Here is a 25,204-nt window from a genome sequence, read left to right on the forward strand (position 1 = left end):
CATTTTGCATTATTTATTCATTTCAACTTATGAGTTTCTGTGCGTTATGTTTTACATAAGCTCTGTGTCGAATTTATCTCATGTAAACCCGCCATGAACCTACTCCTTCCACAAGCAGTATGGCTCTAACACTGGCTTGTGTTATGTTCGTGAAATTGCGCATATTTGCACATAATAAGTTAAACAATCTCCAAGCCCTCAAGATAAAAATATTATGAAATCCGGTAAAATGAGCGTGACGCGAAACAGAATTAATCATCGTTCGGTATTTAAACCGCGAACAAAAAATGACGATAATGCGGAATTGTCTGAAGACATGGTTATTTCCGCCAGAAAAACAGGACAATTAAACCTTTCTACCAAGGGGCTATCTACAGGTAATAAAACGCTTCCTTCCTTTTCTTTTTTAATTGCCCTTATTGATTTGATTTGCGTCACAACAATAATATAACCTATTCCATATTTTATTGGTTATGCAATCACTGATCAATGCGTTTTCCGCAACAAAATCATATCACATCATTTTTATTTATTATAACTGTCTAAAAATGTATATCACAAGAACACTTGTTAAAAATTTGCAACTGATCAATTTTAATTATTTTTAGAGTACAAACAAGTTTACGTTTTGTTTTTCCAAAAATTAGCGACATAGTGCATTTACGCACCATATTTTTTTTACAGTACCAAACAGAGTCTGGTCTATTAATGAATTAACACCTGAGGAAATAAGGCAATTAGATGTTGGTTTAGAATTTAATGATGACAAAGAAAAATGGTGGGAACAAGAACCACTGAAGATATTAGACTTGAGTTCTAACAGTCTTACAGAACTTGACCCTAAAGTTGAGTTTCTGTCTGAACTTTCAATATTGGATGTACGTACTTATGTCATTTTTCTGTGTTATTTATACGCTTTGATTATAACAAATTCCTGATTCCACGTTATAGAAGTTACGATCTATTGATAATTCCCGAGTTTAACATAAAAAATTTAAAAAGTGGTTAAATCCGAAAACTTACCCCAGTCAATTTGACTGATATTAAAAATTCCTTTGTTTAAAAAATCCCACAGATCTCTAATTCGACCCTTCAATAGTAGAACATTCTTTAATTCTAAACACGTTGTTGACATAAACAATGTTTCTCAGCTTCACGATAACATCATGGAAACGTTACCAGCCGAAATCGGTAATTTAAGTAAACTCCGCAAACTGAATTCCTCCTTTAACAAAATAAAACATTTACCCCTCAACTTCTACAACCTCTCGGAGCTACGTCATTTGGATTTGAGAAACAACTTATTAAAGGAGCTGGATCCTGCTATTGGTGATTTAATTATGCTAGATTACATGGTACATTCTTTACTAAAATTTTTACAAAATTACAAAAAGCAAATGTGTTAAACATTTCGATTTACTATTCATGTAGAACTTATCCTGTAACAACCTAATCAGCTTGCCTATCGGAATGGGATACTTGGTGCGTTTGGTCTCTCTTGACATAAGTCACAATATGTTGAAAGAGTTGCCACCCGACATAACGAGCATGCGAGGTGTGTTTAAGACAACATATACAAGTAGCATACAAATTAGAAAACAAATAGCATACATTTAAGTTCTCTACAATAGAAATTGCACGGTTTGCCTTCATTCCTAAGTTGATTAAATGTATATTCTAGATTGATTAAATAGATTACAAAATACTCAATTCTCAGTTCATCTTTTTTTGAATTTAATGACTGTACAGTTGACAAGAATATACATACTATATGTTGTTCACAAAATGTGAATTAGTCAGAGAATGTTGTAAATATTTTGTACAGAGGCATGTGGGTGGTATGTCAATCACACATTGTGTATTTTTTATATGTATAATTGTACAAGGTGAACTTGTATATGTATATGTATAGCACTGTGAAATACAAGAAATTACAATGCATGTTGTACAGTACAGGGCATATCGTAGTGATTGTATAATGGTATATTAAATTACTCATCAATCTATTATATCCTTTTGCACAGTATTAAAAAAACTAGATGCAAATTCCAACAACTTGGAAATATTGCCACCATTTGGTGAGTTGCGACACATGGAGGTGTTGGTACTTCATACAAATAATTTAAAGAATTTTCCCGATACAACGGGTTGCGCAGCTTTGCGCGAGCTTCATCTGGCAAACAACAGCATTGATGTACGTAATAGAAACTGATATACATTTAAAGACTGTATAAACACAACATTTTATCGCCATTCAGCAAAAACCAAAAAGTCATCGCATTGCACACACGATTTTCATCAATTTTTCATACACTTATGGTATATCGTGTGTCGGCAATGAATTTTAATTTAAAAATCCACATACGATTTTATCATCTCCAATCGTTGAACTCTCGCGAATATACAATTGATATAATCTACAGGAGATAGATGTCTCGGGTTTGGAAAGTATGGGACAATTAAGAACTTTGACGTTAGCAAACAATAAAATCAAAGAAATTCCGGAAGAAATTGTACAACTGCTTAACTTGGAGCGGCTTGACTTGTCTTGCAATAATATTTCGAAGTACGTACTGCTGATGGAATCCCTGCTTGCATATTACATGACCTGGAAATCATAACCCTTATATAATACCAAAGATAAAGCTTTAATGCAGACGGTTTTGGAGCACTGCATGCTGGTTCTATAGGCATAAAGTAATTATATTTTAAGTTTCAGTATTGCACGTTTGTATTTTTTGTTATGTTTCTTATTACTCAGTGTTTATGTATTTTAAAGAAAAATTAAAATCGAACGTTTTCCAGAGTGCCTGGTTGTATCGGTATAATGCCCAACTTACAAAACTTTGTTATTGACGGTAATAAATTACAAAATTTAAGAAGAGATATAATACAGTGTGGTACACACCGCATACTTCGACATTTACGGGAAAGCATAGAAATGGAAAATGTCGAATCTAGGGGATTTTCTTCATTGAATGCTAACGACAGTATATTTCCAGACAAGTACGAGCGTGGGATACGTTAATGCTTTTTAATTTTCTACGTAAAAGCAAAACAAATTATTTTTACAGGTACGTTATGAGGAACACAAGATTATTAAGCTTAACTGGTCAGAATTTACAGGAAATACCGCAAGCGATTTTGGAGGACGCCAGTGAAGCTCAAATAACGTGCATTGATTTAAGTAGAAATAAATTTTGCAATTTACAAGATAATTTGTCGATAGTGACAACGATTACAGATCTTAAACTCAGGTGTAATCAATTATCATCATTGCCTGATTGGATAGGCGAGAAATATAAACACCTGCGATTTATAGATCTAAGCAATAATCGTTTATCGTCACTTCCGGCCAGTATAAGTCTACTGGAATATTTGCTGGAAATTAATATTTCCTACAACAGGTATTTATCAAGAACATAGCGATAACTTAAATTTTTACACCAGCACCAAAGAATTATATGTGTTTCAGATTTACGAAGTTACCTGATTGTATTTATGATATAGAAAGATTAGAGATATTAACGGTAGGAAATAATCAACTATCACTTATTGATGTGTCATCATTAAGTAAGCTTCGAAGGCTTGCAACACTAGATCTTTCGAATAACAATATTGTATTCGTACCACCAGAACTTGGTAATCTGAAAAATCTCAGGTAATTTATCGGATAATTATACACGTTGAGTTGCTGCCCAACTTTTAATTAGAATTTTATTTGCTGATTGCAATGTACATATATGGGGAAATAATACACTGCATCGTATTTTCAGGACTTTGCTCTTATCCGGAAATTACTTTAAACAACCAAGGCAAGCTACATTGATGAAGGGCACTGAAGAAATTCTAGCGTATCTTCGGGATCGAATACCAACCTGAGGTGGTTCGATTATCATAATCATAAAAGTAGTAAGAATGCATCTAGTGATCGAACCACCTTAACAACTTGATGTAAAAAGGGGTAGAAATTGGAATAGCATGATTTTATGAATTATATCTGTGTCAGTTAATTTATTGTAATATATACTAATTTCACAAGAACAGTAACCTAATGAATAATCATTTTTGTAAACTAATTAACAAAGTATAATTTATAGAGTGACAGAATACTCAAATTGAAAGTATCATTGACATCGGTCATACTTTTTAGAATATTATGTTGTCATGTAATTTGTCTTGTACGTAGATGTATTATATGTGAAAAGAATTGTACATTAAAATGCATATACACATATTATATGTATATAGGTCTCTTTAACTTTTACCTCTACTTCTTTGCATAATAACTAATGAGGAGGACATGAAAATGAAAAAACTGATTTTGAGTGAATAATTATGTCTTTAATTGTTTGTACATGTAGCCAGGTGTATGTTTCTCTTTTTGTAACATACTCTTTCTAAGTACAGACATTAAATAATATATAAATATGTTAACGTCGGCGAGTTATATTTCATTGAAATGATAACTGCAATGGCAAATGATAGACTTATTCTATATAATATCTCAATATTTTTGACTAGATTCGAAGCATTGAAATACAGTGCGGCAACGTGAATAATTGCCGAATAAATACATTAGGAAACCATCACATCTTTCCATACATTTCTATAAACAGTGTTGGCAGTAACGTCAGTTTGTTTGATCCATCATGTTGGTAAGCGACGATAGACAAATATTTAATGCACATACACATTCGGTTTCAAAACCATTCCGTAAATCTACGTAATATCCATCAGCGCCAAGTAAAAGTAAAACCGTAAAAGACAAGCAATAACGTACGATCGCGATAATGAGAATATGTCAGAAAATTCCAACAGAGCCCTTCCGTAGGAACCGCTTAATCGTCTGCCAATTTAGTGATAAAGGGAGCAATGGAACTGGCATCCTCGCAATCAGGAATGATTTTACCCTTAAACTTGACACAGGTGTCGGCACAAAGTTGTCCCTCAAAATAGGATCCGAACATTTTCTTGCACTGAGCACAATTTCTTATACAAACACCTGAAATGCAATAACGTAATGTTATTAATATATAATTTTCATATATATCTATATTAAAGACTAACTTGATCATCTCGATTAAATCGTAGTTCACATACCAATTTGATTGGCGCCTGCAGATGTGGACAAGATCAGAACAGCAATGGCGACGAGGAGCAGAAGAGCATAACGTGTTTGGGTGTTCATGACTGGAACAACGATACACGTATATGAATGCAAATAAAGGATAACATAGGTATGAAAGACTGATTTATAATCCGTTTTAGATTAACGGGATGACAGTCGTTTTGGCGTATCAATAATAAATGCGTGCACAGGTTCTTGGTAAACTTTCAGTAACGGGTTTCCCCGTAGTCATTTTATCCGCTAGTCTCTGAGTCACTTGTGCCGTTTCTACTTAACGTTGATGTGAATTGACGTATTTTGATTAGCGGTACCAGTTCTCAATTCTAGAAACGCGTCACGGTGAATGTGAGAAATGGATGATTCTTTACCTTCTTCGGGTTGATGGGATATAAACGGTATCAGGATACAAAATTGTAGCAAAATACGATTTTATTAGGATAGATAAAGAGATGGCGACGTTAAGCGGTCGCGGTTGTCACGCCGTTAGTAGGCTCGAGCATCTTTGCGTCTTTCTTAAGAGGCGGAAAGATATTGGAATATGTAAAACTGCGTATAATTAATAATCCGAATATCGATGCTGAAAGGATCACTCGAAGGCTGTTTAGTTCTTCACTTCGTATCCGTAATGGTCGTGTCATCTTTTTTTACACATTTATAACCGGAATTCACATGCTTCCGCATTCGAGTTTAACGTCATGGGGAAGACGTTTAATAAATATGGATATTTTTTTATTTCATTAACTAAGTAAGAACAGGAAATGATGAAGCCGATTGGGACCTCTAGGATAAACAAAGAGGCTGTAGTTGGTATTAAAATTTTGGTTTAATTTTAGTATAGGGATAAGTTTGGTTTATTTATAGATTTTTTAAAATTTTTTACATACCTGATGCGAGCTTTTGTTTATCGGGACTGTGATTACTCTCGTTCGGTACAGAAATGGGCTAACTGATGCTGGATAGTGTTCCGAGGTTGGTTTATATACTCTCAGAATTCCAGATTTACCATCCATGGGGAAATCCCATTCAAATTCAATTAAATGATTTCCTGCACTTAGGTTAAGGAAATCACTGGATATTGGTCCTGCTGGCATCCTCTCCTTCGAGCAATTAAAAGGAACTAGACTTGTACCGATGATACTGGCAAAATTAAGTAAAATGAAATAGGTTTTTTTTTTCAAATTATTTGAAAATACCGTTTTATTGGCATGTACAGTGCAGTGGATACAAACATTAAAACATCTTTTATGTAATCTAAGTCCATTACAATTCAATACTTTGATTTCGTTGTTGTGGTTATAATTTCAAAATTATATAACAATGTTAAAAGTTAAACATAACTATTATAAACTTATTTAATCCTTCTTATCCTTTACTTCTGGAACGTCTTCCTTCTTTTTTTCTGGAAATTCATATTCCAGAGTCCAAGCATTCCTGTACTCTGGTGGCACCTCCTCGCCCTTTTTTACTTTTTCATTTATATCTTCATTTAATCTCGAAACATCATCCTTTTTACTCAAAATTTTCGACAGTGCCTTGTACTCTTCGGTGTTGGTTTTTTCATTTGTTTTACTTTCGTCAGTCTTTTCGGTGTCATCCTCGTCGTCCTCCTTTATATAAGGTTCTCTTAATCGTGCAGCGATCTCAGGACCAAAAGTGCGCGTAAAGAAGTCATCGTCATTGTCCAAGTGCAGAAACTCTCCGTTTTTAGTGTTGGCAATTGCTTTGAAGAAGTCCTTATCCCCATATTTGAATTCTTCATCAGAGACAATCTTTTCCTCAACATCATCTTCTCCCTCTTGCTTATAATCATCCGATTCACTAGAATATTCAGCAGATTCGTCATCATCTTCCTTGGCCTCAACTTTTTCAGCATCATCAGTCCGATCAGCTCGTGCGACTCGTCCATGACGTTCAACGGGTACCACAGACTCTTCGCCCTTATAAATATCCAAATTCAAATCCTTAGGAATTTCAATGTTTGAATTATCTTTCTGACCGGCAGACTTAAGACCTTCGCGTACATGAATATTTTTGCTGCTTTCATGCTTATTAATGTCTTCGCCCTTCGCCGGTTTCTCATCCGGCTCAAAGAATAATTCCTCCTTGAGAAATTCTTCCAAATTAAAAGGTTTTTTATATTCATTGATATCAAAATGCACTGCATCATATTCAGCCTTTGTTATCCGTTCCGTCTTCACTTTCTGTGATTCCTCCTTATCATCGTCCTCTTCATCATCCTCTTCATCCTTACTTTCGTTTCGATTATTAGGTTCAGTATCCTCAAACCGTGATGGCGCTTCTTCATCCTCATCATCGTCCTGGTTCCTCCTCACCTGTGGGTCTTCGTAACGAACACGGGATGGTCTTTCGTCCTGTTCCTCATCCGCTTCATCATCCTGGCTCCTGGAAACCTGTTGAGGTTCATCCCGAACACGTGGTCGTTCCCTCTCCTCCTCCTTCTCCTCCTCCTTCTCCTCCTCACCATCATCATCATCGTCATCATCATCACTCTGCTCTCTTCCTCCAGCCTCACGATTAACATGCGCATCTGCATTTTTTTCAGATCGTTCTCCGTCCTCCGAAGGTGCTCCGGGATCGACGGCATCAGCATTCGCGTCATCGTAATCCTCGTACTTCTCCTTGGCCACACGACGATCATCCTCATCCAAGCTCTCTTCACGTCGATCAGTGTAATCTGGTACATCGACGTATGGTATATTCTGAGGATTATACTTTGGAATATCAGCTGGGTAGCCATTAGCATCTTTCGTCATACCAGGCGTCTGTCCGTTACTCTGATGATCTTGCAGATTGATATAGCTCATGTTCCTCGTAGCTTCCTTTCCCGCAGTCGATACAGCAGCAGACTGTAGAGCCTTTGCAGGTGGCAGCACAATCGGTGTCCGTGGAAAATCAATATCGGGAATTATCGGCTTTCTTCGTTTTATATATTTTGGCTTCGGCGGCGGGATGTTCAGATCGGCAATCTCGGCAGCCGCATCATCCTTGCATTCGCGGAAAACTCGCGTATACTTTGGAGTCGATGTGTTTTTCCTAACATTAAGAATCGACTCTAGTACCGAAAAATCAAGAAAATTCTTATTTTCGGACATTGGCGGCAATAACGGTATATACGGTATTATCGGTATTTCCGGTGTCACCGTTGCACGTTTTATCGGTATACTTCTGTCGATTTCTTTAATTGGTATTTCCTTCGTTTCCTGTACATTCAATGCAGAAATATTATACTGCTGATCGGGTAAAGACCTCTTCTTCCTATTTAAAGTCTTTCCCGGCACAGCTTCCCTCCTTCTTTTCTCCGTCTCTTTCAATGACTTCATAAACACAGATTCGTTACTCTTCTTTTTACCGGATTCGGCATCTCTTTTCCTCCTACGACGAACAGTCTCTATTATGGTTGTAATTTTTATTATGTCCTCCGATATGTTATTCTGCTCCCTTGGTCCCTTGGCCGCAGGACCAGTTTTCTTTACCGGAAGTTCCCTTGCTGCCTTCAGATAGTCGAGCGGATTGGGCGAAAATCTTCTAACGGTCCTTTTGTTCGTCATCATGGACATATACATAGGTAAATCTCGGTTTAGTAAAATGTCAATCAACGATCGATAATCAATTCTTCTGTTTTGCCTCAAATTCTGATGATACTTCATTAAAGCCCTGTTCCTCTTAATTGCATCGGCACGATTAAGCGCATGGACCCATGGCAGATTTTCATTCTGCACTTTTGGCATCCAACTGGATCCAAGCATTCTGGCGTATACCAATGGTGGTACGGACTCCGCACCTAATTCTTTCATCTTGCGCTATAGGATACAATATAAAAAAAATACTTCAAAATTTATTCCACTTTAATGCTACTATATGCTGTTGTACCTTACCCAGTGTATATTCTGCATAAGTGACAGTGTCCTCCCCTTCAATTTTCCACTACGTACTTACAGCTGGATTTTCCCTAAGTTCCTCAAGTGCATCGTGCAAGTAATTGCATATGCCTGATACAATCGAATGCTTACAAAATTGACATGGCAGTCGTGTGAATGACAGCAATGGTACATTTTCTACATACGAGTCGTTACTGTTACTATTTATTGCATTTACGTCATACGATAACTGTGTTTATGGTAACTGAAAATTGGGAGGGCGAGTAAGAAAATAAATATATCTACTGTGTATTTATCGTCTCGTACGTACGATATATGAGTATTCTAGTTACAATCGCAGTGCATATCTCACCGTGTAAGCGCAACACCGTGGATCTTATCTATTTGATAATTCAGAATCCCGTATTTCGATGGACGGCATTCTCGCGAGAGAGACACTGCTTTGTATTATACAACGATATTTATTATGTACAATGATGAATATAAACAAATTACTACGTCGAGAAAGATGTATTTACATTATTTCATAAGATAATACTTTAACTAGGTAAATTACTGTAATCGTTACGCGTACACACTGTGCACTCATAAGTGTCATATATTAACTATGTATATGCTCCTTAAGTAATTGGCCCTCGAATCGCTAAACAAACCATTTAAATTAATGGACAATTACGACACGTGGACGCGGAGGAAAATTATACACCTCAAAAGTATAAAAAATGATCGCTTAATCTTTCAATGTATTACGTTCCTAATCGATGTTCCTTTTTTCACGTAAACACTGATCAATTCGATAAAATTCTTTCGTCATTTTCATTGATTATCATAGTCCATTAATTTCGAACTGATCCGGGATCCAAAGTGCATACGAGTGCAGTGTCAACTGAATGCATCCAATGTGTATAATGTTGATAGTGCTGAGTGGTGATAATAGGGATGAGTGTAGTTGCGATCAGGAATCAGGCCCGATGGGTCTTACTTGCCCGCGAACTCGAGATACGTGGCGATCTTGTTAATGTTCTCAAAGAAGATTTGCGAGACTGGCTTAACGTGGCCGAGCTGTACCGTTTTGGGCCTCACCGAGGCTCTCGGCAAGTCAAGCAAATGTTCCTCCACCAATCGCTATGGTACAATAGGTTTAGTACATTATATGTAATTCCGATAATGCATCATTAGACTATCTATAGTCCCTTAATGAAAGTTCTCTTGGGGGTGGGGGGTGGGGGCAGAAAGATTTTCAAATATCTATAGATACAGTTCAAACAGTTTTTTATATGTTAAGTTGACTATCTATGTAAATTTCTAATAGATGATAATGATATAAATACTAAAAAAAAAATTGTACCGAAAAACTGTAATTTCCATGCTGATAAAACAATTATAGAATAACCATAATCGTCACGTATAAAGTAACAAGATTTTTGATATTGAGCATTGTCAATTTTTCAAAAATTCTTGTAATAGCCTCGAACGTATAGCCTTCATGTATATATGAAGTCGCCAAATTTTTTCTTGCATCTTTATACCATTTCTTTATGGTACAATAGCACCAAACAGTTCAGCCAATACGTATCGTTCTGCGAGAAATGATTGCTACGTTGATGCAGTAAAAGGAAAGAACGACTGATGAATTTTAACATCTTCGTCGTTTATGCTCCTTTAGTGGGACATTACGTTACGGGATCGTCAAGTCATGAATAAAAAGCGACTCGAGTATCGGACTAGGCGAAACAATCGACGCAGACAGAATAATGATACTAAGAGAAAATGATAATAGATTTAGTTAAAGAAAAAAGGATAAAAAATGTAAATATAAGATTTTTTAATGATATAATGCACTTTGGTGCATGGAAAACTCGTTTACGAAACTTGACTCAGTTAATGGGTAAAGATCCATCGAATGGACGAATAAATATTTCACCTTTTGAGACTCGTGAAATATCTATTGGTTGGTCATTACCAAATATTATCATTGATCGGTTATTGTAACGAGTGATGCACTTACTAGAGAATGTCGGCATGATATGGTATTGAAGTGCCGTACCAGTTTAATTCTAGAGGTCGAGTATTTGGCAGGTATTTTCACGTATAAACATTATTATGTCATGTGCTAACGGCAGCATACTCATGCATGTGCTTAAATATCTACACATTAAATTAGCATGATGATAATCACTATAATCTACTGATAATTGTGATACTAACTTTTTTTTTTAAATGACAGTGCATAATCTCTAAACTAATTGTAACCAACTTTCAATATAAAGATATAAAACATCGTGTGCGATATAAAAAAAATTAATCAATAACGTTCAGATTGTCGATGTAATAAAATTATGATGAGCATTTGAATATCGCACAGGATCATTTTCTAATAGATCATTATGGTAAATTGGCATTTCCGTGATCTTGTAAGTAGCTCCTATAGGCTTTCCTTTAGTCATAACAATAACGAGGATTACGATAAGAACAAAATTATTGTTAATCTATTTTATATTCACGAAGGTCATCCATTTACCAAAATAATCCATTGATTCGAAGGTATGGCGGAATATTTAAGAATGATAGAACATATGGCGCAATCTTCTTTCGCCCTTGGGTCCTTATCATGCATATGTATGTAGATTTATTTTCATAATGATCTAATGCGATTCAATCGTGACTTTTCTTGTTAAGTTTTTCAGCTACGCGCACTATTATTTACGGTGATCGACTCAACAGCCTTATTTACCCAAGTGCCCGTACTGGCCAGCTAGATTACTCACGTATTGAGCTGCATGACCCGTTGTCGGAAATTCGGCCCACTTGCTGAAATCAATACCTGGTAGGACACCACTTCGGCATGGGACACGTGGATTGCTGTAAATCGATAGACAATTTCACATTATATAGTCTCATGATTATTAATAGAAATATAATTAGATAAATTTTATAAGTATTTACATTTCGTGATCAGGCAAAACCATAGGGTATAGTTGAACAGTGTCGATCAGATCAGTGTTGTCGCATATTAATCTAGCCAATCTCGACTTGCGTATCTCGGCCAATTGTTCTAGGATCACGTGAAAGATAAAAATGTGAGGTTTTAATACGGTAAATTTTATTTATTCATTTTAATTAACAGTTTTTCCATATTTACCTGGCGTGAAGGATGACGGCTGATTAGGTAGTTCGTACCAGAATCTGTCTCCACGACGGGAATAACTGAATTGTGTGGCTATGACGCAAGCAAAGGTTGGTCCCAGCATACTTCCTGGTAAAGGTTTCTCAGAGACACCGCCGGACCAAAGATCGACGTCAGAAGGGTGTCTACGTGGTATTATAAAATATTATTAATTTTCTTCATAAAAATATAAATATAAATACGGTATATAGTTAGCTCACTGGAAAATAGTGCTATAACGCGTGATAGTTTCATTTGGCATAGATCCAAACAGTTCCTCGAAAGTGTCGGCACCGGGTAAACCACAGAACTTTCTAAAATTAAAAAAAAAATTAGTTACCAAAATTCAACAAATTTCGATCCTTAAGACTTTATCTTGATACACATTTCTTTCATAACCTACCTGAATTCCATGTAACTCGGTATACCGAATTCTCGACCACGTTGCATATTGAAGGAGACAAGATCCATGCCAAATTTCGCACCAGCTTTCTTGAACAGATGATTGGTAACCTACGGAGAAAAAAAAATTAGTCCATGCATAATAAAAAAAAAAGTATTATTCGCAATTTAAAAAAAAAAACATGCCTCCTGAGTAATTGAATCGTCCATAGCTTGGGCAACTTGATTCATCAATCCCATAAAGTACTCATCGAGTACTCCAGCGCGATAAAGATCGTACGGCCTTCTGATTAAATCTGACAAGCGTTTCGATGCTGAGAAAAAAAAAAGGAAGAAGCATAAAACGACCCAAAAAACAAATTATAATAAGTCCTTTACATAATCATCTGGCTCACCAATAAACTTGTGAGCCTTGCTCCATCGTTCAACGGCCGTAGGAAGAAGCGAGTGACCGAACCTGAAAGCAGCAGAAGCAAAAGCGTCCAAAACTCCAGGATTCACACTAGGATCGTAACCGTCCCAGTAACCCTAAAAGAAAAATATATAAATATAATTAGGATCCCAGTAAAAAAAAGAAACTTCACCAAAATGCTACTTATACAATTCAACATCCGATCGTCCACTCTTACACGAGGTATTGAATCCAGAACTGACAAAGGTACATAATTACATCTTTCTCAAGCAAAAGTCCAAACTTCTCCATAACGTCTTTGCCGAGTAGAATCGGCAGGAACTCGTTATAAGTAACGTGCTGAATTTCAGCAATGACAATTCTCCTAGCCTCCTGGAAGATGGTCTCGTCGTCCCAATGGGGATTCACGTGGGCGAGGGCCTTGGCAGCCCTGTTGTGTTCTCTCGCCATCAGCGTATGCATGCAAGTGAGTACGAGCTGCTCGTTCACTCTAATCTCGCCTGTAGAAAGGCAAAAGGAACACGCATACAGTTGTTACTCCCACGGGACAAAGATCAAGAACGTAGTCTGCCTGGTAAGTACCACGGTATAGGTATCCGCTATAGATATACAAATAGATAGTAAGATTTCAAAGTAAACAAGTAAGAGTGATACAGAGGCCGATTTAAAAATTCGTTCACCCTCGACGTGCGTCTTCACCTTCCTTCGAGAGCTCGATCGCCCCCAGGTAACCAAGTTTATGCTTAACCGCATCGGCATTATCATTCCTGCCCACGCGAACCATGCTTAAACGAGTCCATGATATAGCCATTACGATCAAAGTACAGTCGGACAAGCCAAGAGTACGCGGTGAATACTTGTGATTAGGCTGGCTGTTCTCCTGGACTAGATCAGATGTATTACAGACATAGGCATTCGTAAGCGAGAACAATCCTGCCCGTGAGGAAATTTCAACATAAATGGATCTCGCGTTGTCATTAACTCGGCACGCAGCTCACGACAAATCAATAAGTCTGTACGCAATCCCTCGCTACCGGTTAACGATTAATTTTCCTCGCGAATCGGCGCGATTAGAAAGTCGATTCGTGTAATCACACTGTGAGACGTTGAGTACTAAAATTCATGATTTACGGCATATACGAGACACGGCGTTATAGTTCCCAGCGTCTCGATGCTGAGTGATCGTGTTAAGCTGTATACATAAAAGAGTAACATAATGGCCGATACGTGTTTATACGCATGTAGTTGGATAAGACGTGAGAAAAGAAAAAACTTACCAGCCTCGAAGCAATACATCGATCGGTTGGGACGAGTGCAACCCTCATCGGGAATGTCTAATTTTAGGGGTAGAAGATCCTTCAGACCGTACTCCGAGAACACTGGATTCATACGAAGCAATCCTCCGTAGCCGGTACGTAGCTTTCTGTGAATAAAGTGACATATCGATTTATACGAATTCTTTAAATTTTGCTGGATACTGTACCTGACCATGGTATCTCAATCCGATTGAAATTTTCGTGTGGATTTAATTTACCGGAAAACAAAGCTTCGCTTCCGGTATACGTGAGAAAACAGAGATCACGGGCATTGAGTAAGGCGAGCCTAATAAATTGCGTGGTAGAAAGTATGGACTGTACGACAGTAATATAGAGCGTTGTAATGCTGATTTATTACCAGCCTGTGACGTAACAAAGGTATCCAAAGGCGGAACCCACGGGACCGCTTCACTGTATCCGGGCGTACACGGTAATTTCGATCTTTAAAATTTTTCATCTCGCACCACGGAAACATATTACTCTCGTTACTATATATATACACAAACATGAATTAGCAAATAGCCAACGAAGTTCAGTGTCTATGTTCCAAGAGTAAAAGTGATTTCAACAGCGTCACTTAAGGAACTATGCGATTACCCATTGGATACGGATAATCAGCAATAACCCAAGGTAAGTATACAATTGACGGATCAATGTCGTATTTATAAATTTTATTACAGATTTACCTGGCAAAATGCTCGCTGATGCCGTAAACCGTGTTGCCGTCGAGAACGCCAGTGAGAAGATTGAATGGCACGCGAGAGCCAAGCCTGCAGCCGGGACGTACGGCAGGGAATGCACGTACGAAATCCATGCATCGCACGTTGAACAGTCTGTAGAAATAGTCGTCCTCGGGAATGTAAATTTCATTGCAGTAAGGATTCTTCAGATGAGGCGGACGCGAGCAGCACTCCTCCGGGTCATTACGGTTCAGAGGATCTGTAAGGTTTTACATTGAATCGTTACCAAGGTACTGTTTACGTTTATTCGAATAACGTTATAACGCGCGATAAGTTACATAACCTAATTAACCGAAGAACTTGAAAATCCATACCACGTTGGTACGGTATCCAAACACGTATGGTAAATACATATAAGGTAAACCCGAACGATCAGCAAGTGGTCGTCTAGACCTCCAGGGGGTTTCCATGAGGCGTAATAATAAAATCGCGATAATCGACGCATTCCTGACGCAGCGTGACAAGCGTGAAATGCATCTCGTTAAAGCTGCGAGTGTCGAGCAATTGCGTGTTACTGCCAATAGCCAGTCTAAAGTTCTTTCTGATAAGATTGACGTTAACGACCTGGGTCATTTTATAACTGGTGATTTTAGAAAAATACCAAACTGCACAAGAGCACCGAATTATCTCAGGTGCAATCGTTCGCTTTCTCCGTCGAAGCGGTTACCCTCGTTTCGGTATATGGAAATAACGAAGTCCCGGAATAGATTGTTGCTCCATTCGCACGTGAGTAAGGAACGTTACACAAAACGCCTTCAACGTTGCTCAATGATGATGATGATGATGATGAAGATTTTGCGTAAACCAGCGTACTTCACGATCACGTGCTCAGAATTATTTCAATGATCATAGCCTGATGCACTTGGAGTCATTGTTGCTTATGGACAGATTGGATTATCCCATCGTATCAATAATACTTAACAATAATAGTAACCATCATGAAATCATTGATGCAGGTAACTTACCTAGTGGAGTGGCAGTCAGGGTGTAATCGTGGTCCATGAACTGTCCCCAAGCAATTACCATAACCGTTCCAGCATGATCATGGTAGCCTTCGTCTGGATGCATGGTGCGAGAGACAACACGTGCCAAAGGCAAATCCCCGCCAGTCACCGATATTCTAGGTGCTGTGAGTCCATCGGCAAAACGTGGTGGCAGTAGCCTGTATAATAGGAACTTTAATTGCGTAACGAGTCTGGTAATCAGTGACCCGGTGACCCACTGGACGCACTCAAATATCTTTACTTCAATACTGTGTTCCGGTATGTCTGATACGCGCTGAAGATTGCAAGTCACAGACTTGGGCGTTCTTGTAGAATTAATTAGCGAGCACGTAAGGCCAGAGTTCAGGAAGCGATCACTTTTACGGAAAGTAACGGTACTCTATTATGGTTTACCTTGAGAATGGAGACAAAGAGGAGCCCCAGGTTGGATTTTCCAAGTTCGTACAGAGACCGTCGTAACGTCTGTACTTGCCGGGACGACATTCCACGTTGCTAAGGAATGCGGGACAGACTTCGCGAATGAGAGTCCTCGAGGTGTCAATCAGAGGTAAACTTTTTTCGATTTCCTCGTAGGTCAAGCCGTATCTGTAATAACGAGATTATCATTGGCTGCTTAACTCGTGCTATAGCACGGATCTAAACCATTTTCAATTCCAATTTATATCGTTGGCTTTGATCGCGGTCTCAGATCGAGAGATCAATAAGATTTATATAGATGGCTATCGGCGATCGAGTTATCTCAAGTGTGGAGCTATGAAAAATATCTGATATCCTTTAGAACGTACGAAATACGTCGACTTAAGCTCCCCGTTAAAGTGGGTGACTCGTGAATAATGGATGAAGTTGTTGCAATTAAAAGCACATTCGTTATTCGACAGAGTAACTCATAAATAAATCAGCAGTGCAGTCGGAGATACGAGGAAAAGTATATCGAGTGACAATTACGAATGAAAATCATAAATTTTGAGAAAAAAAAGAAATATCTTATCTCACGTTACTAACTTAGATACCTTATTTATTATTATTATTTGAAATTTTACTTCTTCGTATACTCACGTTTGAGCAAGATTAACGCTTATGTCCAGAAGAAGTTCGCCAACGGTGGCAAGATCCTCCGGTCTCCAGATATCTGCCTTCGACTGCGCAACGTCTGTGCAAAAGCATGAAAATCGTGAAAACAGCGACAACGAAGTCCGTCCGTGAGATTGAAGTTTCGCAAGGTGCCGTGATGAAATTCAAGTATTCGCGAAACCAACTTTTTGTACAGTCGTTCCCTCATATATAATTAATTACCCGAGGAAACAAGAGACAGTAAGTGATTGTAAGACTGAAGTCAGGTGAAATCTTCCGTATCGAATAACCGGGGTGCTTCCCACGAAAACAATTTACGAAATCGCTTTTGGGAAACTAATTTATGCATTCATAGCATTAGCCAGTAGGCTCGCCAATACCAAAGTAATCTTACGCAATAGATACTTTCATTCATACATCATCGATCGCTCCATTTCTGAGAATCGTTACGTCACTTGACCAATATAATTTACAGCTAAATACTAACTTTACATGGATCGTATACCTATACCAATATTTAACGATTACCATTCGATATCTAACAAGAAATTAACCAAAAGAATTGCGAATCTGATTTTTGTTCGCACATTTTTTTTTCCAGCGTTCATCGATCCTTCATTGATCATCCAAAGATCTGTTACTTACTGATGCGTTTCCTAGCCTCGATGTAAGCATTATTTACGGCGTCGTAAGTGATACAGGTTTGCGAACCGGCGGTGGGTGGACTGTGAACAATGAAAAAAATTGAATTAGCAATAAAATCAAGTAATGAGAATTAAAAGCCATCTTGAGATTCGAGCTTATTATTAACGGTGTCCCTTCTCCTCGAGCCAATTACTTAACACGGCAGCCTACTTTCCTTGAAGGCGTGAGCACTTCACTTACGTACTAACGCTCATGTAGGCGTACCTACGATATCGTGACCATGCAGTCATACGAATGCAGCTCCTATACGCACGTCTTTAACGTATGTACCTCGTAAGCCCATATTCTAGTCCTTTACGTACTGCTTGTATATACCGGGTAACCCGAAACGGATACACGCACCTTCTCCGTGACTCCAGAATCGGCATTCTGTTTCTAGAGCAAGACAGTGGCATTGACGTGCCAAGCTTCGTATTTCCTTTGGCACGAAAGCCAATCCGACGGTTAGCTTACATTCGATTACTGCTCTCCATCCATTTTATACCAGTATCGACATTAATTATCACTTGTTCGGTAGTCCGAACATAATACCTAGTGAAAAAAGTAAACTGGCTCTTACGGAAGTCCAAATAGAAATTCTAAGACAATACTATATTGAAATGAATTTCTACTGACTTTATCATCGCGATCATCGCAAGGATTGAGTCAGCTGTTAATCTGGTACGAATGAGTAATTAAAATATGCCATCCTGTGTTTCAGTATTTTATTCTAACCTGCACAAGTACTAGGCCATGGCAAGCAGTATCATGGCGTCGCGATCGAGCATCAAAACCTGTATTTATATTATTGATCTTTGATCGTTAGTATATTTGTAAGTGGTAAGCAGCATGGTGAATAAATTGAAGGTGATTGGAGACTATGAAAAAATGACTGTAGGTATAACGATAAGTAGATTTCTACCGGTAACAAAAAAAAATCAACTATCTTGACCATAGAAGGTGGACCAGAGGCCAACGTGTGTTTTTGATTGCGCATTTCTCATGATTGCTACTCAACATGAGCTCTGCTTTCGATATACATAGTTTGAAATTGCTGAACTCCTCTGAATCAATCTAAAAAGGGTTAGAAAGTCTACTTTAGCACAGTGCATATACGAGCTGCTAGTTGCTTGATTGGCGATACGTACATTTTACACGTGTCCGTACGTGCAGTCATATATGATGTATACGTATATGTATCGATACGTTGGTAAGAGCACTTTACGTACCACGACACTAATGATAAAGGCTGTAATTCATTTGCCCCATAAGGTCATTAGGTATCTTTACGTGGAAACACTTCTGGATAGGCTCTTTTTAATTTGACTTACCGCTCGCTACGTGCATTTAAATCATCGGCCGGTTATTAAACGCCATTTTTTTTTCTTCTTACTTTCAATGTTGCAGTCTCAATCACAGGGCTATTAATCTAACGAACGGGCTGCCGTGCTCAGCAGTTGCTCAAAGAGTCTTATGCTATATTCATTTTGACGTTTACTCAATTTGTATACGTTTTCCTACATATTTCTGCTTCAACTTCTAAGGAAGCATATCATTGGACGATAATTGATATCCTGACAATAATTTTACACGTTAAAGATTAACTCGCACAATTGTACGCCTTTGCTATGATGCGTTAACTAACAATAATCATATCGCTCATAGGTATGACATAATTTATCGAGCAAAAGTCATAAACAAGTCTGAACATGCTTTATTAAACGTCGCTCTCTATGTGACACGTGTTCAAATTCGAAAGGGCAAAATTCTTTACTCCACTTTCTAAAGAGTTTACCAAACCCAGCTTACACCTAGATACAATGTCGGATATAAATTTAGATCCTGTAGGTCGATACTATGCTGAAATCCAACGTGATACTCTTAAACGTATGTAGTATCGGCTAACCGTGTCTACCGAGCATACTCAAGGAACCGTCAATCGATGCTGATGGAGAGATTAGAGGTTAGAAATTTCAATGCACGTGGCTAGCATTATTATACTTACAGTTTGTTCAAGAAAAGTTTTCGCGAGAAAGGAATCAGGATCTTTCAGGAACTTTAGCATTCCATGTAACTACTGGTCGGCACGTGAATCCTGATTGACACTGTGAGTAATCCTGTCATGCCATTTAGCGTAGGCGCGGCTTTTATTTTAAATCGTAACACAACCACCGTATACAACTTCGAGACAGCTTTTGCTTTCACCATTGACTGTCACGCAGATCGGCCACTGTGTACACAGAGGGTGCATTGTGAATTGGTGCACCATTATATCGTGGCCGCCGGCGAAAAATTCATAAACGCTCGTAAAACGACTGCGCAACACTACTAATTAATTCAACGAGCATCCAAAGCGGTCTCGACGTCCAAAGAGATTACGCCCGAGGCTGTCCCACGAGGACGTAGTCTTACGGACGGATTCCTGTAGCGTAAATATCTGCCGCCATGTGAGATCCTTAGCGTCCGAGCTTTGACGTTTTGTCATTGAATCAATAATTTCTTTAGCACCGAGCGGCATCACTCAATCAACGTTGAATCGTAGCTACGCGTATACTTAGTATCGGTATAAATTAACCTTAAAGCTAGATTCCTTAACGGACGTTGCGAAGTATACGCGGACCTCGATAAATTTCTCACTGCGCATGCGCACTGACTTCCCACGCGCGCGGGAATCTTAAATACGACGATATACCGTTTACACCAAGATTTACAGAACGTATGTTACTTGCAGTCTTTAATAACGTTATGTTGATATTTCTTTTCTTTTTCTCTGTATAATTATACGATTGCGTGATAAAGGGAGAGTTTTGGTAAGACTCGGCGCGGTATATGGGTAGCCACGTGTAAGTCGAGTTTCAGGCTTGGGAAGACCTTTTCGGTGAAAGTGTTAGGGATAGTGATTATTCTTTTCTCGCGTTACGTGATTACCGTATTATACATGGTTATTGACCGTTAGAAATTTGTACTAATCTCAGGTACTTACAAACTTCCACGCAGGAGATTGTACGTGTAGTCAAAGACGCTGGTCCTTCCCGGACCATCCAGGACCAGCGCGCACTCGTCGCCATTGGCGTATGCTTCGATCGACTGGTAATGCAGTGGCGTAGCTCCTTTTGCCGCTAACAGGAACAACAGTATGGTTAACCGTGTCCGCGTTATCACGGATCTGAAACCGTAAACCAATCATTATATACCGTGTCTGAATATACAGCCTAAGGAACACCCGCGCGTTCACTTGAACGTAGTATTGCATCATGAACGATTGAATAAGGATTAATGGAGATAAGACTTTCCATGTCCAGGGCCTTATCAAATTCTTTGCTCTAATTATCAAGGAACAGTTTTTTAAACATATTTTCATAAGACGTACATATCCAGCAATTGAGAACCTGGTACCAGGTACAGTGAATTAATGCCTATGGAATTCTTACATGTACAAGTTTATCAAGTACTTTATAAATTTTTATACTCCTGACTGGGTAACGGTACTTTGAAAATTAGTAGTTTGCTCAATTATTTTCCAGGTGAATTTTTCTAGTATAACACTTTCTTGTGGAAAGGTACGTGTGAACATTCTCTACGTAATTGAGTGTAATGGTAGCGATAGGCACTTTCTTCTTGTGAAGAAAAAATTTTCTAGCGGTTCTTGTGACGCAGTGGTAATCATAGATAAATGGAATACATATCTTATTACGGAACTGTGCCACACCGCAAGATTCAATCGACGTTACGTCGTTCGATGCCGGAAATTAGATCCTGAGGTTCGAGGCTGATCTGAATTTATGTAAATATCGAGGGAAAGTGTTAACGGATTTAAATGCCAGTAAAAAGGCAGGTGGAAAATCCTGCGTCATGAAGCAGGTACCTTCCCAGTGGATCGTCCCGACTGTTGCATGTACGGTGAGAGTTATAAAATCACTGTGGCTATTCCGCTTGGTGAATTACGTCTATCCATTCTAACATCAATCAGCTGTTAATTCAATTGGTTTCGCTGGTCAACGAGCGTAACGTTGACAATAATTTTTTTGTTCAACATCGATTACGCGCATTCCCTCAGTCACGTTGGTATTCGATAAGGTGTTCCTAACCTCCGCTATTTAAAAGGTGTAACGTGAAATTTCATGATAATGATTTGTTACGACTTTCGAAAATTGAATTTAAAAAAATGCAGCCGAAGGTGCTACCGTTGTAAATGGACATGACAGTCATTCGCTTTAGAAATTCGTATAATTATTGGGCTGTCGCACTTTCTTTCGTGGAAATCATTATTTTAGGTTATGAGTTATTATAACTTTCTTTCGCGTAGTTCGCTAATTTATTGATGCCATTATTGGCTGAAGAGGTGAGAAAAGATCAAGTCCGTTTATTTCTCGGGTCTTGAGAGACACCTGATCGATTACAGACTCGTTTCTCACCGAATGGTCCATAACGATTGATTTAACGATTATCGCACTTTTTAAGCGACCAGTCGATAACTGTTTATTTTTATTGACACGAAATTGCCGGGCTGTTATTTTTATGCCTTTCAAAAGTTGCAACGCTTCTTCGGGTACAGATGTTTCGGGCGGCATTGCCTTTCCAAACTTTGTGCAATTCATTTCGTACGTAGTGATCTGGCTGGATGTATATCTACAAGAAGTGCGATTTGCTAATACTCGTTGGTTTCCTCGAATTTCGCTAATACAAATATAAGAAGCTGCGTTAATCGAAAAATTTCTTACGTCACTGCAATGGTAATGATTGTTTTTATAATTTGGGGAAAATTTGAAATTTTACACTTTTTTTCATACCACTGATTCGATCAAATAAATAGATCGTTTTACTTTTCGAAATGATAAATTTGCCGGTTTTACCTCGTTAGTGAGATTTTCGTATACGACTGATTGACTCTGCTTGGCAATTACCGGATTCGCTACGATAAAATTACATAGCAAGAGATCTTGGGTTTCATTCAATTATCGGACACACGCGTTCAATTTTGAAAGTGTTGATATCACGTGGTTCGGAGAAAGGATATGAAAGTGGTGTAGAGGAATATTTTTTCAATTCGAAAATTATCGGTAGAAATCCATTGTTCTTTTTTTTTTTTCAAGTTTCATAAAAATACATTTACGTACGGTATATTTTGTTGATTCGAGTCTATGGTATTTTTAGTTTCCGAAATCTTGACTTATTTTTCTTTACCACTTACGAAATCTATTGTACGATATACGGAAATGCGTAATAACGACATTACGTCCCAGATGATTGATAGGACGATCCAAATAAAGCAAGTATTACTTTTTTGCTGCTCGAAATCTCCTTTCACTTTTCGCAGCATCAGACAGGCGCAGTTACTTCGACTTGATGATAGATAAGAATCAGTCCGGCATCTGCGGAAGGCGGATGCTGCTAGATGATTTCATTGAATTTTTCCAATATATCATTTTCCTTCGTTTTCTCTTTTCCCCTAACTGCCGTCCATATATCTTTTACTGCTTTGTCAGTTTTTCATTGCACCTGGTATTTCACCCGACATCTAAAATACTCCAAGTCAACAAATTTCGAGAGTCGCCGCAACTTGACTCTTGACGAAGCAGTGAGAGAGAAATTATGCGGTTCCTGTTCTCGTTCCTTTCTCTTCTCACTGAATCGACTCGGGGATTCTTCCTCTTTGCAAATCAAGACCGAGAGAACAAAACAACAAAAACTTTTGCACTGCTCAATGAAGAGCAAGAAAAAGAGCCGGCTACATAACAGTGCTTCTATTAAACAACAGTCTGTTAAGTAAACTTGGTGAACGTATAAAAAATATTTAAAAAAAAAAAAAAATTACAATTTTTCAAACCCATTTTTCGTTGCACATAAACGAGTTAAAAATAAATAACAAGACGAATTCGATGAAATTTGAATTAAAGTGAAAATTATATTTGACTATTGAATAATACATAACGCACTGTTGATCATTGAATATTTGTTGTCATTGTTTTTGTCGTTACTCGAATTCCAAAAATTTCTCATATATTTTTTTTCCACATAAAAAACATTGCCGTTCATACCACAGATACAAAAAACTCACCCGTCGATCATTCTGCGACTAATTACTCCACCGTGTCCAAGAGAGTCTTCCTCGGTCTAGCTAACAATGGACTACAATCGCCCGGACTATCACAACACACACAGTACCGATACTCGCTTCGCAGTAACTTGTTTAAGTTATATTAAAATAATACAAAGTACAAAGACAGTCGGGTAAAAGCCGATCGCCGCTCTCGGCAGTTCGTTCAGTCGTTAGTTAGCGACTTACTGTTCGACTGTTTAACGTCGAACCCCGTGTCCTAGCCATTTCTCGTCGGCATAGTTCTTTATCGAGAACGTGTCCCGGGGTGGGATGCGAAAGCTCCCCAAAAGTAACTCCTGGTGGGGAAACTGGAGTCATTTTACTTTACCTTACTTCGAGCCGACTCGCTCGCTTCGCCTCATCTTACCACTCGTTCCATAGTATACACCAAGCGCTGGTAAAAATACGAGACTACGAGAGAAGGAGGAGATGGTGGTGAAGAAGGAGGTGCTGCGACTCCCAACCAACTTTCCTTTCTCTAGACAAGCCTCGTCTGCCCTCAATTCGGAGACTTTGATCGCTACCAAAAAACGCAAATCAAAATCATTATTCCATACGATTGGAGTATCGATCGCGAGAGGCGCGAGACCGCCAAGTGCATGACACTTCCTGATTTCCAAGTAACGACCTTCGAACCCCACCATTTCCCAATTATGTCAAATCCAAAAATCCTAGTAACTTTTTGAAATCGTCCACCAATCTTCGAAATTAAAAAGCAACGGTGCAATTAGTGCCCGAGAAAAATTCACGCACGACAAACATTAAACACTATTTGCTTTTAAACAGTCGTATCTTTTGTCGCGTCAACATTCATTCGAGAGCAAATATTTTTCATCGGTTACCACGATCAATCTTTTTGCGAAAACCCAACTTTCTATACTCACGTTACTCCCGTGCCGTTCCTCGCACGTTCACGCGTCATTGCGAAAGGACCGCTCATTGTCATTGTCAGATTTACAGTTGACTGTATCATCCAGCGAGTCGGACTGCCAGGCGAGAAGATATCTGTGATATTTTCAAAAAAAAAAAAAAAAAAAAAAAAAAAAAAAAAAAAAAAAAAAAAAAAAAAAAAAAAAGTAATTTCATTCAATCAGTCCAACGCCATGAGCAGACTGACAAGAACCCAGAGCAAATAGCGTTTCTTTGTACTCTGACTGTACCAGAATCTAAACAATGGTTGAACTTGGCCTTTGCTCTCAGATTGATACATCAATGGGTGGATTGGTCTTTCAACAGATACGCTAGCGAGAGAAAAGAGGTATATCTCAAGAACGAATAC

At 38.4% G+C, this 25,204-nt stretch overlaps 3 protein-coding genes and 1 long non-coding RNA gene across 12 annotated transcripts; 2 read left to right on the top strand and 2 right to left on the bottom strand.

Moving 5' to 3' along the window:
* The first annotated feature begins 70 nt into the window (after window positions 1-70).
* On the top strand, window positions 71-4,246 carry LOC107265135 (leucine-rich repeat-containing protein 40). Of its 4 annotated transcripts, XM_015734235.2 has the most exons (10): window positions 71-377; window positions 685-878; window positions 1,152-1,355; window positions 1,432-1,555; window positions 2,025-2,194; window positions 2,424-2,566; window positions 2,806-3,006; window positions 3,075-3,407; window positions 3,476-3,661; window positions 3,777-4,246. In XM_015734235.2, the coding sequence occupies exons 1-10, from the start codon at window positions 215-217 to the stop codon at window positions 3,880-3,882; spliced, it is 1,824 nt and encodes a 607-aa protein (XP_015589721.1). In that variant the 5' UTR covers window positions 71-214; the 3' UTR covers window positions 3,883-4,246. The 4 variants fall into 4 exon arrangements, with proteins under 4 accessions (XP_015589721.1, XP_024938101.1, XP_024938100.1 ...); XM_025082333.1 differs by lacking the exon at window positions 2,806-3,006; XM_025082332.1 differs by lacking the exon at window positions 1,432-1,555 and having other exon boundaries at window positions 1,152-1,329.
* Window positions 4,247-4,322: 76 nt separating this feature from the next.
* LOC107265140 (eclosion hormone) lies at window positions 4,323-6,088 on the bottom strand. 2 transcript variants are annotated; one of them, XM_015734244.2, is made up of 4 exons: window positions 6,016-6,088; window positions 5,104-5,193; window positions 4,833-5,005; window positions 4,323-4,800 (listed from the first exon to the last, which is right to left on the bottom strand). In XM_015734244.2, exons 2-3 carry the CDS (start codon window positions 5,189-5,191, stop codon window positions 4,842-4,844), a joined length of 252 nt encoding a protein of 83 aa, XP_015589730.1. In that variant the 5' UTR covers window positions 5,192-5,193; window positions 6,016-6,088; the 3' UTR covers window positions 4,323-4,800; window positions 4,833-4,841. The 2 variants fall into 2 exon arrangements, with proteins under 2 accessions (XP_015589730.1, XP_015589729.1); XM_015734243.2 differs by lacking the exon at window positions 6,016-6,088 and adding an exon at window positions 5,500-5,986 and having other exon boundaries at window positions 4,323-5,005.
* A 257-nt stretch (window positions 6,089-6,345) lies between these two features.
* On the bottom strand, window positions 6,346-24,921 carry LOC107265131 (peroxidase). 5 transcript variants are annotated; one of them, XM_015734214.2, is made up of 18 exons: window positions 24,810-24,912; window positions 23,884-24,445; window positions 20,809-20,991; window positions 17,787-17,866; window positions 17,127-17,220; window positions 16,464-16,655; window positions 16,032-16,228; window positions 15,013-15,265; window positions 14,288-14,433; window positions 13,269-13,510; window positions 12,994-13,126; window positions 12,785-12,912; window positions 12,600-12,709; window positions 12,418-12,510; window positions 12,173-12,342; window positions 11,977-12,085; window positions 11,799-11,892; window positions 6,346-8,952 (listed from the first exon to the last, which is right to left on the bottom strand). In XM_015734214.2, exons 2-18 carry the CDS (start codon window positions 23,892-23,894, stop codon window positions 6,484-6,486), a joined length of 4,704 nt encoding a protein of 1,567 aa, XP_015589700.1. In that variant the 5' UTR covers window positions 23,895-24,445; window positions 24,810-24,912; the 3' UTR covers window positions 6,346-6,483. The 5 variants fall into 5 exon arrangements, with proteins under 5 accessions (XP_015589700.1, XP_024938088.1, XP_024938089.1 ...); XM_025082320.1 differs by lacking the exon at window positions 23,884-24,445 and having other exon boundaries at window positions 24,810-24,921; XM_025082323.1 differs by lacking the exon at window positions 23,884-24,445 and having other exon boundaries at window positions 8,730-9,141; window positions 24,810-24,862.
* LOC112493963 lies at window positions 15,208-17,926 on the top strand. The gene is made up of 2 exons (XR_003058966.1): window positions 15,208-15,296; window positions 17,743-17,926. It is a non-coding gene; the product is annotated as an uncharacterized LOC112493963 (long non-coding RNA).
* Window positions 24,922-25,204: the final 283 nt, after the last annotated feature.

Source organism: Cephus cinctus, unplaced genomic scaffold (assembly GCF_000341935.2).
Source record: "Cephus cinctus unplaced genomic scaffold, Ccin1 Ccin1_scaffold0215, whole genome shotgun sequence".
Taxonomy (NCBI): Eukaryota; Metazoa; Arthropoda; class Insecta; order Hymenoptera; family Cephidae; genus Cephus; species Cephus cinctus.

What these genes read in the sequence shown, in the direction of transcription:
- LOC107265135 (XM_015734235.2), top strand. Translation starts at nt 215, where the DNA reads ATGAAATCCGGTAAAATGAGCGTGACGCGAAACAGAATTAATCATCGT. An exon ending in CTGAACTTTCAATATTGGAT is followed by an intron (nt 879 to 1,151) that starts GTACGTACTTAT and finishes AATGTTTCTCAG; the next exon opens with CTTCACGATAACATCATGGA. An exon ending in TAATTATGCTAGATTACATG is followed by an intron (nt 1,356 to 1,431) that starts GTACATTCTTTA and finishes CTATTCATGTAG; the next exon opens with AACTTATCCTGTAACAACCT.
- LOC107265140 (XM_015734244.2), bottom strand. Translation starts at nt 5,191, where the DNA reads ATGAACACCCAAACACGTTATGCTCTTCTGCTCCTCGTCGCCATTGCT. An exon ending in TGCAGGCGCCAATCAAATTG is followed by an intron (nt 5,006 to 5,103) that starts GTATGTGAACTA and finishes ATTGCATTTCAG; the next exon opens with GTGTTTGTATAAGAAATTGT.
- LOC107265131 (XM_025082320.1), bottom strand. Translation starts at nt 24,898, where the DNA reads ATGATACAGTCAACTGTAAATCTGACAATGACAATGAGCGGTCCTTTC. An exon ending in AGGAACGGCACGGGAGTAAC is followed by an intron (nt 20,992 to 24,809) that starts GTGAGTATAGAA and finishes TTACGGTTTCAG; the next exon opens with ATCCGTGATAACGCGGACAC. An exon ending in GACTTTTGCTTGAGAAAGAT is followed by an intron (nt 13,127 to 13,268) that starts GTAATTATGTAC and finishes TTTTTCTTTTAG; the next exon opens with GGTTACTGGGACGGTTACGA.